The sequence below is a fragment of the Microtus ochrogaster genome (genome assembly GCF_000317375.1).
Source record: "Microtus ochrogaster isolate Prairie Vole_2 chromosome 6 unlocalized genomic scaffold, MicOch1.0 chr6_random_2, whole genome shotgun sequence".
Lineage (NCBI taxonomy): Eukaryota > Metazoa > Chordata > Mammalia > Rodentia > Cricetidae > Microtus > Microtus ochrogaster.
Genome location: NW_004949095.1, coordinates 1715028 through 1734645, shown reverse-complemented (window position 1 = coordinate 1734645; position 19618 = coordinate 1715028). Strand labels below are relative to the sequence as shown.

Genomic DNA, 19618 nt, shown 5'->3' with positions numbered 1-19618 from the left:
TCCTATTATGAGAAGCCAAGGCAGAAACCTGGAAACAGAAACTAAAGCAGGTACCATGGAGGAATGTTGCTTACTGGCTTGCTTTACCTGCCCACAATTGGCTGGGCCCTCACTCCATCAATCATTAATCAAGAAAACGCTCCACAGGCCTACAGACTAACCTAATGCAGGCATATTTTCAATTGACATTTCTTCCTCCCGGATGACCCTGACTTGTCAAGTTGATAAAAAAAAAATCCAATCAGGACAGTAGTCATCTAACATTTATTCATGAACTATATTAAAAAGCACTATTCTAAAGAGGAACTTGAGTGTGAATTATACTTTTGTCTTGATAAGAGTCAGAGCGTGGAGTTTAGGAAGATAGAAACAGAATTGGAAGGTAAGTTGTTGGCATATTGAATGAAAGACTTTATATACTTTGGGTTGTAAATTGGTGTGTTTTGAATTGGCAAGGTAAATTTCGGGAACTCTGCAAATGAAGTTATGACAGGGATGAGAGCCTGTATTAGTATTATTGGGATAATGGGAAACATTACTGAGAGATTTTGCAAGGATGGCTTTTAATAACTAGTTAGATACGAAGAATGAAGGAGAGGAAAAGAGGTAGAAGATAATGAAGTTGGCTAGGGAAAAAGGACATAGGGAATAAAAGTATGGCTATTGAGTACATTCAGTTATGGTGAGATACCAAATAGGCAATTCAAAGCGCTGACTGCTTCCAGAGGACAGGTTTAACCCCAAAACTCACATGGTGATTCACAGCTGTCTGTAATGTAGTTCCCGATCACAACTCAACATTCTCGTCTGACTTCTATGAGCACCAGGCATGCACGTGGTTAGTACACAGAAATATATGTAGACAAAACACCCATCCAAGTCACATAAAAATTATGTAAAATGAGATCATAGTATGGGCTGATTGCAAATAATTTTTGGTTATGTTTTAAGATCTTAGTATACAATAACTGGAAGGAATCACAACCTCTGCCAGTTCCACATCTATGGATTCAGCCAACCCTGCATCGAATATATTCAGGAATAACAAAACAAAAGCCCAAAAACCCTTTGTGCCATGATAGGGTTCACATACATGAAGCCCACAGTTCCCAGCAATAATAATAAAACTGTATCTGTAGTCAATATGCATATATTTTTTCACTTGTTGCCATTCTCTAAACTATATAGTACCGACTTTTATTTACTAAACATCTGCATTGTATGAGGTATTAGAAATAATTCAGAGATGATTTACAGTATAAAGATGTGTATAAGTTACATCTGTCTTTTTTCTTCTTCCCCCCCCTTTTTTTTTTATTTTTGAGGCCAAATGGGCTGTCTTCAAGCTATGTAACTGAGGTTAACCTTGCATTTTAGATCTTTGCCTTCTGAGAGCTTTGCCTTCTGTAGAGAAGTGGGATTACAGGCCTCCACTACCTCACCTGGTTTTTGAATTTCGAGGAATTGAACTCAAAGCTTTGTGTATGCTAGACAAGCACCATGCCAACTGAGGAGCATCTCCAGCAACTGGGTTATGTACCTAGTTCAGCTTCTGTTCTTAATGACTTTTAGTAATCTATTGGTGCAAGTGTATGTAACTTAAATAAAAGTAGAACATCTGGGGGGGGGGGGTAATACTATGTTGCTACCACTACTTTAGTTAATTCCTCCCAATCATTTATATAATTTAAGAATTTGCATTTATAAATGCAGTTTGATTCAAATAAGCATTGTTTAGAAACAACACTGGCTACTTTCACATTGCAAGATGCCAGCCACTTTGTGTCTTCTAATACAGTTTAATCATTTATAAACAACAGAGGTTTATTTCTTCCTGCTTCAGAGTGTGAAGGCCATTCTGGGTGTTGGCATGGGGTCTGAGAACATGATCACAAAGAGCCCTAGCTAGTTCTCTTTAGTCCCTATATGAGGCACTAGTCCCTAAGGGAGTAGCCATCATATGACATTCATGTCCAAGAGTCTGCGCCTATTAATATTGTTGCATTGGAGTTTAACTTTCAGCATGCATTTGGGAGGAGACAACATTTAAACCAAAGTGAGTAGTTAAAAATTACTCTATTTACTTCTATTTTTTTTTTCATTTTATAGATTAGATCTGCCTTCTATTTTGAATCTGTTTTGTACTTGAGGTTGCTTGTTTCTCTTTTTTTCTTTTCTTGGTTTTTCAAGACAGAGTTTCTCTGTAGCTTTGGAGTCTGTCCTGGAACTAGCTCTTGTTGGCTGGGCTTGAACTCACAGAGATCCACCTACCTCTGCCTTCCGATTGCTGGGATTAACGGTGTGCACCACTACCAACTGACCTGGTTGTCATCTAGTTTGTTTTTTTTTTTTTAATCCAGTTATAGCATTTTTTTTATATTTTTTTCTCCTTTAAGTTCCTTGGTACTTTTGTCAAAAATTGGCTATATACAAAAACACATATTCACATATGCGTGAGTGTCTTCGTCAGTGCTCTATTGCTGTGAAGAGACACCATGACTGCAACTCTTATACAAAGAATTAGGGCTCGCTTACAGTTTCAGAGGTTAGTCTATTAGGGTGAGAAGCACAGTGGCACAGACTACACGCTGGAGAGGTAACTAAGAGTTCTACATCTCATCCACAGAAAGCAGAAAGAGAGAGCCACTCGGCCTGATTTGGGCTTCTGAAACCTCAAAGCCCACCCCAAGTGACAAACTAACTCCAACTAGGCCACAGCTACCCCACCAAGGTCACTCATAACTAATCCTTCTGAGTAGTGCCACTCCTGGAAGACTAAGCATTCAATATATAAGCCCCTGGGAGCCATTCTTATCAAACCACCACAGTAAGTGCATCAGTAGATGTTTATTTTTGGCTCTTGTTCTACAGTATCACCTCTTACATTCCCTTGCTTACTATAGCTCTTTAGTGGGTTTGGGGTTTTTTGTTGTTTGGTTTTTTTTTTTTGTTGTTGTTTGTTTGTTTCTGAGACAGTGTTTTTCTGTATAGCCCTAGCAAACCTAGAACTCCATAGACTAGTCTGACGTTAAACTCAGAGATCTGAATGTCTCTGCATTCTGAGCATGGGATTAAAGTCATGCACCACCACTGCCCAGCTTTAGTAAGTTTTAAAGTCAGGTAACATACACATTCTCAAACTTTATTCATTTGGAAAATTGTTAGTTATAAATACTTGTGTTTCCAGCTAAACATGAAAATGTCTATCAATTTCCATCAAAAACCATATGTTCAGGCTTTTATTGAAATTGCATCATAACTATAGATAATTTGGGGGGTACTTGCAAGTGTTTTCAAAATGACTTTTGGTTCTCACTTTCTGTTTATTTTCTTTACATTGTTTTCTTCATTCCATTTGTTTTGAGTGGATTTTTACAGTTTCTTACGATCAGTGCTTTTAGTGCTTTCTCTTCTGTATAAACACTCAAAGCTCTGGATGCCTCCCTGCTGCCTTTGCTGCATACTATACATTATGCACATTTCCAGTTTCATTTGGTTTAAAACACTTTCAAATTTCTGTTGGCATTGCTCCTTTGAATTTTGGTTCTTTAGAAATAAATTATTTGAAGAAAAAAAAGAAAGAAATTCTTTGATTTTTTTTAAGTTATTTGAAGAATTTGGCAAACATTTGTTTGTTTATTTATTTATTTATTTATTAAAGATTTCTGTCTCCTCCCCGCCACCACCTCCCATTTCCCTCCCCCTCCCCCAGTCAAGTCCCCCTCCCTCATCAGCCCAAAGAGCAATCAGGGTTCTCTGCCCTGTGGGAAGTCCAAGGACCACCCACCTCCATCCAGGTCTAGTAAGGTGAGCATCCAAACTGCCTAGGCTCCCACAAAGCCAGTATGTGCAGTAGGATCAAAAACCCTTGCCTTTGTTCTTGAGTTCTCAGTAGTCCTCATTGTCTGCTACGTTCAGTGAGTCCGGTTTTATCCCCTGCTTTTTCAGACCCGGACCAGCTGGCCTTGGTGAGTTCCCAATAGAACATCCTCATTGTCTCAGTGTGTGGGTGCACCCCTCGCAGTCCTGAGTTCCTTGCTCGTGCTCTCTCTCCTTCTGCTCCTGATTTGGACCTTGGGGTTGTAGTCCGGTGCTCCAATGTGGGACTCTGTCTCTGTCTCCTTTCATCGCCTGATGAAGGTTAATATTCAGGAGGGTGCCTGTATGTTTTTTCTTTGGGTTCACCTTCTTATTTAGCTTCTCTAGGATCACGAATTATAGGCTCAATGTCCTTTATTTATGGCTAGAAACCAAATATGAGTGAGTACATCCCATGTTCCTCTTTTTGGGTCTGGCTTACCTCACTCAGGATAGTGTTTTCTATTTCCATCCATTTGCATGCAAAATTCAAGAAGTCATTGTTTTTTACTGCTGAGTAGTACTCTAATATGTATATATTCCATACTTAAGTGTCTTTTGGCCATTTGAACTTCTTCTGTTGAGAATTCTCTGTTCAGCTCAGTGCCCCATTTTATAATTGCGTTGATTAGCCTTTTACGGTCTAGTTTCTTGAGTTCTTTATATATTTTGGAGATCAGACCTTTGTCAGTTGCAGGGTTGGTGAAGATCTCCTCCCAGTCAGTGGGTTGCCTTTCTGTCTTAGTAACAGTGTCCTTTGCTTTACAGAAGCTTCTCAGTCCCAGGAGGTCCCATTTATTCACTGATGCCCTTAATGTCTGTGCTGCTGGGGTTATACGTAGGAAGTGGTCTCCTGTGCCCATGTGTTGTAGAGCACTTCCCACTTTCTCTTCTATCAGGTTCAGTGTGTTCGGACTGATATTGAGGTCTTTAATCCATTTGTACTTGAGTTTTGTGAATGGGGATAAATATGGATCAATTTTCATTCTTCTACAGGTTGGCATCCAGCTTTGCCAGCACAATTTGTTGAAGATGCTCTCTTTTTTCCATTGTATACTTTTAGCTCCTTTATCGAAAATCAGGAGTTCATAGGTTTGTGGGTTAATGTCAGGGTCTTCTATTCGATTCCATTGGTCGACTTCTCTGTTTTTATGCCAATACTGTAGCTCTGTAATAGAGTTTGAAGTCAGGGATGGTAATGCCTCCAGACGATCCTTTATTGTATAAGATTGTTTTGGCTGTCCTGGTTTTTTTGTTTTTCCATATAAAGTTGATTATTGTCTTCTCCAGATCTGTGAAGAATTTTGATGGGGATTGCATTGAATCTTTGGCAAACATTTCTTGATGTAAACAACTAATTGTAGCTGGCTTTCTAAATTGATTTGTATTTATATGATTTAGTTCTTTTAAATTTATGAAGACTTGTTTTGTGGTTCAGTTTATTGTCTATCTCAGTGCACTTGGGAAAAAAAATGTTGTGTTGGGCAAAATATTCTATAGATATTAATTAGGTAGGTTGGTTGGTAGAACTGATCTAACCATACTGGTTTTCTGCCTTGCTTATCCTGTTATTTACTAAAAGATGAATTTTGAAGTATTAAATAGTTGTAGATTTTTCTATTTTTTCCTTTTTTGTTTTATTTTTACTTGTGTGTTAATATCAAATGCTATAACAGTATGCTTTCACTTATTCCTCCTTCCCCTTCTCTGTATGTGTGTGTGTATTTGGAGACAGTAGCTCATGTTGCCCATGCTGTCTTCAACATGCTTCAGCCTCAAGGTCCTGCATGTCTGGCCTCATTACCCTCCCTTTCTTTTTGGCTTGTACTGTTGTTAAACATCTATATTTGTTTTAATCTTTATAATCTAGTAATTTTTCCTTTGATTTCTGAAAGATTTTTTTTGCGGAATATAAAATTTTGTTGAAGTTTTCTTCTTTTTCTGTACTTTGAAAATAATGCCTCTCGATTGCTTTTTTTTTATTATTTTTTTATTTTTTGAGACAGGGTTTCTCTGTAGTTTTTTGGTTTCTGTCCTGGAACTAGCTCTTCTAGACCAGGCTGGCCTCGAACTCACAGAGATCCGCCTGTCTCTGCCTCCCGAGTGCTGGGATTAAAGGCGTGCGCCACGACCACCCAGCTCGCTTGCTTTTTTTTCTGTAGGGATTCAATCATGCTTCTTACCTTTATTATTTCTTACAAAATATGTTTTTATTTTCTTTGTTTGCTTTTAAGATTTTCTTCTATTAAAGTGATTCCATAGGTTTTCTTCTGTCGTTGAACATTTGCAATTTATTGAGTATTTTAATCTGTGGGTATCAGTTTGGGGAAATATTTGATCTTTTCAGGAAGGTTGAAAATTTGAATAATAAATACACATCTTTATGTATTAGGATACTACTTAAGAGAGTGGGATAGCATAAAGACTTGACACACAATAGACCTTAAAATTGCATATTTGTGAGTTTTTTCTATAAATAGCATTTGACTCTTAAGGCCAGAGAAAGCCATAAAAATTACTTGTGATGTCTTAGTTTCTTCAAGGAACACTATCAGTTGCCATGAGAGTATGTATGTGATCGTTCTTTTCTATCATTTATGCAAGAAATTATAGGGTGCCTATTTTTTTGTGGTAATTGTCTTTTTGATCAAAACCTTTCTAAAATTGGAGTTTGTTTAGGGAAGAGAAAAGGGTATAGAGAGACCTCCTGGCAAAGAGCTTGAGGTAGAAGCTAAAAACCAAGACAATTTTCTGGACTTCTTCAGGTTTAATAAAAGTAAACATTTAGGTGGATTGCGCACTGTTTAAAATGGAGGCTGAAATCATAATAGTCAATATTTATAATTAAGGTGTGACTACATGGCCATTGAAAAGTGAAATTGTGTAATGAATATATTTAGACTCTAGAATTCTGGGTTTAAATCTCAGTGTTAATAGTCTTTTTTGAAGCCTTTGGCAAGTTTCCTATAAAGACTTTCTTTATAAAATTGAAGAAACCTCAGATTACTATGAAAAACTCTGAATTATATCAAATTATATAATATTTAAGACTACAAAAAGAATCCCTAATTACAGTATACCAAGAATATTCTCTACTTCTAGGTGAGCTCTGAAATTTAAAAATAAAAGATAATGTAAAAGTCAAATTTTTACCAGAAACCATTACTTAGCCCACATTTTCAGTTTTATCAAGGCAATTCCTTTTTAATTGACTTCCATATATGATGTAAGAAATGGGTCAAATAATCAAATAATAAACTAAACCTGATACAGGTCATATAGAGCCTATGGTACATTATTTTGGCCCCAGTGAATCACCTGCTTCCTGACATCTGCACCCTTCTCAACAGTCTTCGTATACTGACCTTGGTATGTTGTGTTACTTCTGACACAGATACTTGATGTGCATTTGTGCTTTCCTTTCTAACACTTTTAGCACAGAATGAAGCTGAGGATGAGAGACCACTTAAAAGATCTGATTTTCTCAACTATTAATAGCCATCCAAGGCTAGTGAATTAGACTGTGAAGGTCAGCACTAACATTAGCTAGCCTGAGAGATGAAAACTTCAAAGCAGCAAAATCTCTGGAGATTTTGAAGACATGTCTTAGATTTATCAGGTTCCACTGAGCTGTTATATTAAGCATTGACTGACTTACCAATAAGAGCAACTATGAAATGGTAGATGTGACCAATCTCTATAGCAAATAACATTTGTCAGCTCTAGCCTCTTATTGGCTAGCTCTTACATATTGATCTAACCCATCTCTAATAATCTGTGTAGCCCACGAGCTGCCTTACCAGGGAAGATCTTAACCTGCAGCTGTGTCGGGTGGGAGAATCATGGCGACTCACTGACTCAGCTTCTTTCTCCCAGCATTCTGTTCTGTCTACTCCGCCTACCTAATTTTCTGTCCTGTCAGAGGCCAAGCAGTTTCTTTATTACTTAACCAATGAAACAACAGATAGAAAGATGACCCTCCTCCATCACTGGAGTATGGGAGGTGGACCAAGATGGTTCTGTGGATTTCAGTAGAAAAAAACTGGGAGAATTTAGCATTTGCTAATGGAGAAAACAATAGATGTAGGTGTTAGAAGGAAAGAGCTCACTGGGGGTCGACAATACATCACTGGCAGGTGATGCTATATAAAAGCATTTGCTTTTACTTTTGATAATGATAAAATCTGATATTATTAGATGTGTAGGGGAGTGTTAGTGCCTCTTTTAGTAATCTGAGTACTGGTGTTCATATTCTGTTACTGGTGTGTCACCAGTATACAGATGGGATTTGTTTAAAGCCCAGGACAGCACTACCAAAAGAGTTCAGAAGTCTCAGACATTTAGAAACTACTTTGAATATAGAAAACTGATAAAATTGTTAAACATGGTTATCCTAGAAGCCAAGTGGGGGAAAAAAAAACAGTATCAAGAAGGCAGAATCTCTTTTAAGTGCTGCTGACAGGTTGAAAAGTGACCGCTGGATTTTGGTTTTGTCAGTGTTCTGGATTTGGCCATTTTACTAGTATAGAGTGATCTCATTTTTCTTTTGATTTGCATTAACCATAGTTTCAGTTCTATTTTCTACTCTTTCAAATTTGTACCATGATTTGATATTCTGTTAATTTTGCACCTGCTACTCACATATATAGATACCTGATTACTTCACTTCTTTAAGGTACTCTTTCCTGACCATTTTTCTATCATGCTAATTTAATTAAAATTGCTTTCTTTTTAATTTTTTCTCTATTGTAGGACATGTTTATTCATTTAAAATTTTTTTTTAGCTTTCTTTGCTTGCATGCTTCAAGAAGGTATAGGTTATTACAAAGAATCAAATGTTTTTTAAAAAGCTAACTGAAAACTTGCTCTGGTATATCTCATCTAATGTAAAAATTGGGATCAGAAGAAACAGCTTTCTCATTGTTGATGACCTAATCTAAATTTCTTAATTATGTACAGTATTGAACTGTTTTATTATGCATCTCAGATGTTTTAATTTCTGTACAATTATTTACTGTCTGATACATAGTACATAGCTTGCACTTAATGAAAGCAGAGTCTGGATTTTAGAGAGACAAGTAAACGCTCATGTGTTTCTTTAATTATATAAAGTGGTGTATTTCCTGTATTTAAAAAAAGTCTGATATGTTTGGTTCTCATATTTCTTGTTTCTATTTTTTTTTCTAAAATACCTGAAAACTAGTATTAGATGTTAGGATCCTGGATTTAAATTGAGACATTGTCCACATTGACTTGTATTTATTTGGGTGAATTTCATAGTAAGTACCATGCTAGATGTATGTGTGTGTGTGTGTGTGTGTGTGTGTGTGTGTGTACACACACACAGAGAGAGAGAGAGAGAGACAGACAGACAGACAGACAGACAGACAGACAGAGGAGAGAGACACCTGAATAGATCAGACCTTATTTAGTGGAAAAATATGTAAACAAATGATTGATTTATATAGTGCTGTAGCAAAACTGCACACACATGTACTGGAATAATTGGCCAAACCACAGCTTTCTTACAGGCATTACCTCAGTTTTTACTCGAGCCAAGAATGAGCTGGTCAGATGAGGGAAAAAGGAGTACATTCCAGGTTGAGTGAAAGTGCCAATAAAGATGCCAAGAGGCAGAATAGCGAGAAACTAAGAGTAACAGAGGCTTTCTGGGTCAGAGTCAGAGCTTCGCCATCTGATTTACTATGTCAAGGAAGTTGGAATTGCTTTCTCTCATTTTTTCTCACGAATATATGCTTTGAAAGGATAGCAACAAAGCTCATTTCTGTCATTTTAGTGCTAAAAATTATGAAAAACCTTGTATTTAATTCTAAAACTGATTGATATGCAGTTCTAAGTTCACTTTCCTAATTTGTAGAAGATAGTAGTTACATTTTTTTGACTGGTTGGGGGTTGTAGTTGACTGTAAACGGTAAAGATAAATGCAGTAATGGGTGACTTCTTTTTTCAGTGCTTATAGTAATAATAGCTTCTGTTACTCTTCTTCATCATAACATCTCAATGAGGTGGTTTGTTTAATTATCTCTATCTTCTAACTAAACTGGAACACCTTAGGTTCCACTAAACTGTTTCACTTTAGGTTATAGCTAGCAAATAGTAGCTTCATTTAAGAAGACACATAGCAGTGTCTCTTATGCTCCCATTTTGTGAGATCACATATACAGAATACTTCAGTATAATGTCTAGCACATAAGAACTATAAATAACGCCAGGTGGTAGTGGTGCACATCTTTAATCCCAGGCAGAGGCAGTCAGATCTCTGTGAGTTCAAGGCCAGCCTGGCCTACAGAGTGAGTTCCAGGACAGCCAGGGCTGTTACACAGAGAAACCCTGTTTTGGAAAACAAAAGCAGGAAAAAGGGAGTCCCATGTGGTTTGATGTTGTTCCAGGGCAGTCTCACTCAGCAGATCCCCGCTAGGAAACAGGTATCAAACTGTCTTATAGAGATCACTCGGCTTGTAAACAGTGAAGCACACATAAGGGCGTCATTTAGGGTCTACAACCAAAATCTGTTAGAAATATATACGGCATAACATTTAAAGGGGTTTTAAGAAACTAATATAAAGAGAAACTTTGTTATTTTTCCTTTGCTTTTTGCGTTAAGTCATTTAAAATCAATTTTTAAAAGTTTTTCCCTAGGGGCGTTCTCTGTTTTTTGTGTTAACTCATATTTTCCTCCTCTCCTCTATCTAGAGTGTCTTAAACCATTCTACCTTGTGAGAAATTGGATGCTCTTGCAGATAGTCATTGTGGGAGAAAACGTTTCATTTAAGTCCCAGATGAGGACCGAAAACTTGAAATCAGAGGAGCATCTGAAATCAAGTAATATTAGGTAGGATAAAAATTACAAGGGATTTCTGCATTGTTTTTCATTTCCGAGGTGTATATTAAATTTTTCATATTCTGTGGACGTTGTGAAAAGAATTTGAGACTTCCGGAAGTATTGGGAAAGGATATGCTAAAAATTCTATTTTTACTTATGTGGCTTTGTGAGAAATTAAAGCTAGGTTTACTTTGACATTAACATTGATATCTTGTAGTCCAAGGAAACTTCTTTAAATGTACTGAAATACATTTGTATGTTTAGATACAAAGTTTTCTGAGTATTTATAAGCCTAGGTACATGTGATTCATCTTTTTCATACAAAATTTTTTTTATTATGTTTATGGGTGTTTTGCCTGCGTGTATTTGTGCATACCACAAGTGTACACTATGTGAGTCCAGAAGAGAGTATTGGATACCCTGGGACTGGAGTTAAAATGATCGTGAGCCCATGTCGGTGCTGGGCAATGAACCTGGGTCATCTGGAAGAATAGCCAGAACTTTTAACTACTTCCTGAGATTCATCTTATTAAATTTTCTTCAGAGTTAAAGAAACTGTCTTTTACATATTTGGTGATTTTATTTGACCCCAAGAAACATCAGTTCTGGGTTTTACTTGTCAGCATGGATTCGATTAAATGCCACAAAGACCTTGAGAGTTTGGTGGTAATATATTATAGAAGACCTCTTCTGCATGATCAGTTAGTAACTCTTGCTGTAGCATCTTAATGACATAGCGTGTCTGATTCATATCAGAGGTGTGGTTTTACACTTAAAGTTTTATACTCTATAAAATTGATACCACCATGATTGATGGTGACATTTGTAACTACTTCATTTCAGAAAACCTGCTTCATTTTTATAGTGCTTATGAGCTCTGGTTCTGGAATTGCATTGCAAGGTAGAATCAGAGCTCTGCTACTTCCTAATCCTGTGACAGTAGGAAAATTATTTCATCCCTCTGTCCTACTTACCTGATAGAAAGACTGAAATTTAAAGTTGTTTGCTTGTTTTCAGCGTTGAGGGTCAAGCATGGACATGGCCCAGCAAGCATTCTACCACTGAGCTACATCCTTGTCTACCCCTGCTATTTGTTGTTTTAAAGTAGAGTCTTCTTAGGTAGGCAGGGCTAGCCTTGAACTTACTGTGTTACCTAGGGATGACCCTACACTTTAAATCCTACTGCCTCCATCTCGGGACTGCTTGTGTGTTACAGGCATGTACCTCTGTGCCGAGTGGAATGTAAAGATTTTATAATAGGTGAAAAGCATGACAAGAAGACTTAGCAGATAATACATTATTAATTATATTATCAGACTATTAATTAATTTATTTTTTATTTTATTATTTATTTATTTATTTATTTTGGTTTTTCGAGACAGGGTTTCTCTGTGTAACAGTCCTAGCTGCCCTGGAACTAGCACTTGTAGACCAGACTGGCCTTGAACTCGTGGAGATTCTCCTGCCTCTGCCTTCCGAGTGCTAGATTTAAAGACATGCACCACCACCACCTTGGCAGGCTATTAATTTTAACTGATGATTTGGACTCTGTTCTCAGCATGGCATTTCAGTCATTATTTGCTTCATATGTTATCATGTCTCAGGTTTTTAAATTTTACTTTGAAATAATCAGATATAATCATAACTGATATTATAAAGGACAGAGTTTAAAGAAAAATGGCAAAACATCCTAACTCGGTTCTTTTGTATTCTCTGTGTCTGCCACCAATGTTATTTTCTATTCATACTAAAAAATATATTGGTTTTATCATCTGTTCACATGAGAATATAGTTTTATGGTATCTAAATAATTTATCTTTCTGTCCTTAAACGTTTTGTGGAGGTAAAAAACTAGAGTCCTTAACTGCCCCCCTTTTTTTTAATATTTGTTTTATTTATTTATTATGTATACAATATTCTGTGTGTGTGTATGCCTGCAGCCCAGAAGAGGGCACCAGACCTCTTTACAGATGGTTGTGAGCCACCATGTGGTTGCCGGGAATTGAACTCATGACCTTTGGAAGAGCAAGCAATGCTCTTAACCACTGAGCCATCTCTCCAGCCCCCTTAACTGCCCCTTTGAACTGTTGTCTTTACTCCACTGTGTTCTTCCAGAAGAGATCCCAGGAAGCAGTAGGGGAAGGGATACCTGATTGCAGTTAGAATCCGAACTAGCAGGTAGTTTGGTCCCAGATTTTCCTTCTTTGAGATGTCATTTAACATGCTTTGTCTTACTTAGTCTCATAGCAACCTTCATCTCTGAATGCCTGCCTGTACACTTACTTCAGCTTTCTCAATTACCTATACTGTCCAAGCTGCCTGAACTGATGTTGGATTCTTTGCTCTGTATTGTCTCCCCTTCCTAGTTTAACTTTTGGAGATTTCTTGGAAAGGAGAGTTTTTCTAATTAGTATTATCACTATCTCATTTCCAGTTATGATCTTTAATCTATGCTTTATATACCTAGTGTCATTTCCCCATGTGTGAATGTGCCCTGTATGCATGCAGTGCCCACAGGTGTAAAGTAACCTAATAGTGATTCTATGCTCTGACTTTGAATTCTTAAACATAGCATGCAAGTCTCCTCATACATAATCTGCTGCCTTCCTTGGTTCTCCAACTTCATATGTAGCTTTTGACTTTGCACTTTATCTGTTTACTGTCTCAGTTTTGTCTTTGGCTCTCGTCCTTGAGATTCCTAGATCAGAATGGAATATATACATATACTCACAGACTGTAAGTAGGTCATGTAGTGATGTATGGTATAGAGCAGTGGTTCGGTTCTCAACCTTTCTAATGTTGCAACCCTTTAATACAGTTCCTTGTGTTACCGTCACCCCAAATATAACATTATTTTATTACTACTTCATAACTGTACTTTTCCTACTGTTATGAATTGTAATGTAAGTCTCTCATGTGCAGGATAGCTCATATTTGACCCCAGTGAAAGGTTGTCATCCCAAAAGGGGTCATGCCCCTCAGGTTGAGAAATGCTGGTGTAATTGGCATGTACCAAGCTTTTATACACTGACAGAAAGCAAATCCATTTTTGTTAATCTTAACTGAGGAAAGCTCTGAGTAACAGTACCTTCCCTAGAGTTCCTTCTAAATAACAGCGGTACAGCATTTTTATTTTTCTCTAGTTGATTTACTATTAGAAAACTTGCTGTCTCTGTGTCCATAGGATATTCACCGTACAGTATTTGGCTTACTATTTGGCATAATTAGGTTATGATTTGATTCTTATGTTTATGACTATAATAGGTGAATATTGTAGTTATCTCAGATTGTTCCTTAGAACTATATGTTGAACAAGTGAACAAAGTAAGTTAAAAAACCCACCTTGGCTCTTCCTACAAGGGAAGAAAAAAGAAAACCAACTACCCTAGCCACTTATCCCAAAATAAGTGGCTTAGCATTTGTGTGTTTTATTTTGATAGCTGTGAGTTTAGAATGGTTTCTGATTTTTTTTTTTAAACAGGGAAAATAGATCTGAACTTCAAGAAGAAAAATCTTTTTATGTGTCCCAATGCTATATGGACTATTACTACTATATGTTTGAGTTTTATTTTCTTAGACTCAGACGTGCTTGGCTGTAGTGATTAGGAACTAAACTCTGAAGCCAAAGTACTACTTCCAAGTCTATGACCATGGGCTTGTTACTTAACCTCTCTATATCTGCTTATGTTTTTCTTCAGGCATAAAATGGAGACAGTAATAGCACATAGTTTACATTAAACTATTTACTTATACAAGGCCCTTAGAACAGTGTTATAGTGCTAGCATTTGTAGTAGCTAGTGCTTGGAATGCATTAAATGTATTTATAGATCTTGATTGTGTTATCTCCATGTGAATTGTTTCAGATTATAGTTTCCAATGTATTGTCACTGATCCAGCCTTTTTTTCAGCACTTTATTTCACTTTTTTCTTTTTTATTGTTTGACAGGCATAGTTTATTTCTCCTAATGAATACTGGTATAGTAGCACACCTGTAGTTCCAGCCCTTGGGGAGACTAAGGCAGGATGGTCATGGAAGTTCAAGGCCAGCTGGTACCATATAGCAAAATAAAAGAAAACAAACAAAAATCCCAAAGACAATGTATATAATATTTTGAAAGTTTATATATTTAACTAACTTTGCTCTTTTATTATGAAGAGTATTGTAACATGAGAGCTGGCTTGTTTGTTGGGGTTTCTGTCCCACCCGGTACCCCACAACTGTTTAGCCCCAAAGAAAATCACACATAGGTCTCCATAAATTATAAGCTGATTGGCCCATTAGCTCTAGCCTCTCACTGGCTAACTTTCACATCTTGATTAACCCATTTTTCTGATCTATGTTAGCCATGTGACTCGGTACCTTTTTCAGTGGGGCAGATCACATCCTGCAGCTTCGGTGGTCTGGGCAGGAGTGAGAGGGATCAACTTCCTCCTTCCCAGAATTCTCCTGTTTTCATTACATCATTTCTACTTCCTGTCTGGTTTTCCCGCCTATAATTCCTGCCTGGCCAATCAGTGTTTATTTATAACATGATTGACAGAATACAGACAATTCTCCCACACCAGAGTATGGTGGTTTAATTTTGGGATTCTTGGTATTTTCATTCCTTTCAGTATTCCTTTAGTTTAAAGTAAGAACAGACACACCTCACCATTGTTCATATTTTTCTAAGAAGGACATATTATCCAGACAGGTGGGACTGTAGGGGCAGGTGTCCTGTAAGTGTAAAGACAGCCTGTGCCACAGCAAATTCCAGCCCTGCCAAGGCTATGTATATAGTTAGGTCCTCAGCTTTTGTTGTTTTTGTTTTAAGATGCTTGTATCTATATGAGCATTGAGTAACTATAAACTAATGTTAATTTGTTGAAGTTTTTTTATCAAGAATTGCTGAAATATAGTTTGGTTTTTTTTTGTTTGTTTTGTTTTTCTTTAGATTAGAGAGTATTCCTTTTTGAGAAAAAGACAGGAAAGCTGTGACTGGTGGGGGAGGATATGTGTTTTCTCAGTTTGTGTGACCTTGGATTTTTGAAATCATATGCTGGCAGCCTTGTAAAGATTTTTTTCAGTGGTGAAAGTTAAGACCTAAAGTGATGAGTGAAGATGGACTATATGGATAATGAATTTGGTATACAATGTTCAGTACTAAGCACAGTTATCTGGTGAGCGTTGTGCATTTGTATTAATAGTTTTTTATGTTAAACCCCATTGTGATTCTCTTCAAAAGATATATAGATATATATGAATATGTAAGCAGTGGATGTCTTTAAAGACTACAAGAAACAAAAGTATTTTATATTTTACTGAAGTTAAAATTTAAAATTTACAATCATGGGGACTGGAGTGGTTAGAACACTGGCTTCTCTTCAGTTCAGAGGATACTTGTTTCATTCCCACCTACGTGATAGCTCATGACCCTCTGTAGCTGAGTTCTCAGAATCTTCTGGTCTCTGCTGGTGCCAGGCACACAAGTAATGCACAGATGTACACACAAACTGTCTTAAGTTAGGGTTTCTGTTAGTGTGATAAACACCATGACCAAAAGCAACTAGGGGAGGAAGTTTATGTCACTTGGACTTATAGGAATAGTCCATCATGAAGGGCATTGTCTGCTTTCTCAGTCAGCTCACTTTCTCCTACAACTCAGGACTACTAGCCATTCTGGGACACCTCCCCCAGAGAGCCTGACCCTTCCACAGAATTAATCAGTTGAGAAAATGCCCTGCAGGCTTTTCCACAGGCCAGTCTGGTGAGGTCATTTTCTCAGTTGTGGTTCCTTCTCAAATGACTCCAACTTGTGTCAAGTTGACAAAAACCAAGACACAGGCAAAACATCCATATACATGAAATAACAGTTTTTAAAAATTTACTTACTATAAAATATGTAAAATAGTGCTTTTCCTAAAATGTTTAGTACCTTTATATTCTTCTAGTTTTTGTTCCAGTTTAGTTCTTTTGAAATGGAAATCTCGTGGTGTAATAACTTTTAATTGTTTTGTTAGTTGACATGTAGTCACACATATACAGTGGGTACAGTGTGATGTTGAGTGCTTGTATTCATAATGATCCAGCCTCAGGATGTTTGGGTGTATTCTTCATCCAGTGTATTTATCACTTTGTGGAGATAACATTTAAAATCTACTTCTCTGGTTGTTAAGATTAGATGATCAGCATGTATTGTTAGCTGTAATCATTCTTCTGTGCAAGAGAGTACCAGAACCGGTGGGAGAGCATGTTTCAGAGTTCCTGATAATCAGAATGCTAGTCAAAAGGGATTCTGATGTTACATATATTTAAAAGCTGTATTACTATAAAGCAGCTTTGGTAGACAAAGAATTTCCTTATTCCAGATGTGTTTCACAAGGAAGTGTAATGCTCTGACTCATACACAAAGCAGGAGTGATTGTTAGCCAGTAAATGGGGGTGGTGTTCTTAGCCCAGGGACTATCCTTTTCAAAAGTACAGTGACAGACCGACCGCTAGATTAAGGAGAAGAGTGGTGAAAGCTAAGAATTCAGAGACTACAGAATTTGTCACTAAAGACTTTGTAGTGGAAAATCACTAAGTTCAGGCAGCTAGTTGGCAAGATGAAGCATGCTTTCAAAAATACCTTTTGCAGTAGTTCAGATGAGAAATGGGTAGAGGGAGGGCAAAGTGGTAATGCAGTGAATGTACAACTATTTAGAGGATAGCATTTCTCAGGAATTGCTAGATAGTAAGACTTTGCAAGAAGGTGGGCATAAAGAACTTCTGGGGATTGCCTTCCACAGCTCGAATGCTTTGATAAAACTTCCATGAAAAAGAAAACATTCCTAAGAGAATGAAGTATAAAGTTAAGGGTAGACCATGAGGTCAGTTTAGGGCCTTTCCTATACAGACAATTCTTGACTTTCAGAGGGGGTAATTCTTGGTTTTTTTAAAAAAGAATGTATGGGGAACTTGAACATGACTTTTTATGCCAAAGAGATGGAATTCTCAAGATTGTCAAAAAGGAAAGAAAAATCAAGTCCTTAATGAAATGCTAGAAAGAGCATTTCATTGAAATGAACTTTGATCTCATAAGGGGAGGACATAAGGATCTCATAAGAGCAGAGCTATGTAACTTTCATCGCCAGTGGGGAAAGGGACAGGAACAAGCAGCTTGAGAAGAGTAGAAATTTGAAATGTCATGGTAACCGGTAAATTGAAAACAAACTAGTCTTTAAGGTGTTGGGGGAAACCTTGTAATACCATTACAGTCAGATTTGGGGAAGTTACCAGTTTAATCTGTGAAGTAATTTGTAAGTTCTAACATCAATTTCCTCAGACCCAGTGTTATACTGCATGTTAAGGGAAGGTATAGACTTCCCAGCCATCTAACCTTATTGTAATGCATTGTTTTACTTGATAATTCGATATAATTATATTAATTTGACTTGGTTTGTTTTTAACTAATGTTATTTTTTCTTATCTAGGCAGGCAGAAGTCCTGAAGGCTGAAATGACAGGTATTGACTGTCTTAATCTTTATTAGTACCTATTTTATTCTATTAAGTTAATGGAAGAAAATTCCCTTTTGGGAGGTATAGTACCAAATCCTGTGCTAGTTGCCAAGAACAATAAGAACTCTGCTTTAAATGTCTATTGGTCTTATATTTTGGGTTTTCCTTTAAATACTTCTCAGGAGATTAATGTAGTATATGCTGCATTGCATTTGAATTGCTATTAATTGCATGATTGTTTAATTTTATGAATCTTTTATTAATAATATATAAATTAATCACACTCCATTGTAACTATATAAAACTTTGTTTGATTAATATTTTCCCAGGAAATGCTTTATGATACAATAACTCTTTTCAGTTTGTAGTTACTCAAACCTGAGTAGTAAGTAAGCCTTCAGGAAAATCGCTTATATAGAAACTGCGCTCAAAGTCTGAAATTCAATGAGCAGCCTTTTCTCATACATCTTTTCTGCTCGGAATAATAGCTAAAGTCCATTGGGAAGAATTTTGGACTTAACTGCTGAAATAAAAAGATAATTCAAAGCTAGTGATCAGCATGTTATTGATAACAGCATGTGTTATCCTAACCTATCAAAGAGAGACATGATAATAGTATTTTAGTCTGGGAGGAATTTAGTTGTACGGTTAACACATGAACAATTCAGCTAATGTTGATTGATAACCAGCATTCTGACCAAAATTTATAATTGAAAAGGGACTATACTACTAGGGAGATAGTGTTTCTTCAGCTTTGACAGGGTATAATGTTTATGAGGAGCCTGATTATTGTATCATAAAGTATAAGGCAAAAGAGGAAGAAGGGTTGCTCACTGCTGTTCTTCCTATTAGCACATTTGTGGCCATCATCCACATTGTGTGATACCAGTGTTAGAATTAGAGCTTGGATTAGCCTTAGAAATATTTTCTGTATCATGTATATGGAACAGCATCAAACATTTGTTTAAATTTACTCATTTGAATGACTTCTGCAATCCCCTAAAGCCCAGTATAGTGCCGCACACCTGTAATCCCAGCACTTCAGAGTGAAGGTAGGAGGAGCATAAGTTCAAGGCTAGCCTGCGCTAGACATTGAGATCCTGCCTCCAAACAAATGAACAAAAAACACTTTATAAGACTCAGTTTTTACTAGCCAGCAAACCTCTGTATTAACTCAAATATCCAGGGCACTCTTTGCTGAATAGGATTATAGTGAATTATAGATACTAATGGCCAACCTAAAGAGGAGTGGAAATTGTGACAATGTATAGCAGCAAACTCCTAAATGAAATTAGATTGTTTAACTAGATATTGGAAATTTGTGATTGTAAAGTTTGTTAAGTAGTTTTGAGGAAGCTTACTGTCAGCATTTGAACTGTTCAACCCCTACAGGACTTTGGCAGAAAATGTGACCCCATTTCTTTTTTTTTTTTTTTT

The 19618-nt window shown here is 36.8% G+C and overlaps 1 protein-coding gene across 5 annotated transcripts in view; it reads left to right on the top strand.

Moving 5' to 3' along the window:
* Smg7 (SMG7, nonsense mediated mRNA decay factor) overlaps window positions 1-19618 on the top strand; it is a 62697-nt gene that overhangs the window by 15661 nt on the left and 27418 nt on the right. For 3 of the 5 annotated variants that reach the window (XM_013352537.2, XM_026787597.1, XM_013352536.2), the window contains exons 2-3: window positions 10573-10711; window positions 18156-18187. In XM_013352537.2, coding sequence (XP_013207991.1) covers window positions 10608-10711; window positions 18156-18187 — 136 coding nt within the window. In that variant the 5' untranslated portion in view covers window positions 10573-10607. The remainder of the gene's footprint in view (window positions 1-10572; window positions 10712-18155; window positions 18188-19618) is intronic. The other 2 variants (XM_026787598.1, XM_026787596.1) reach the window with 2 other exon arrangements.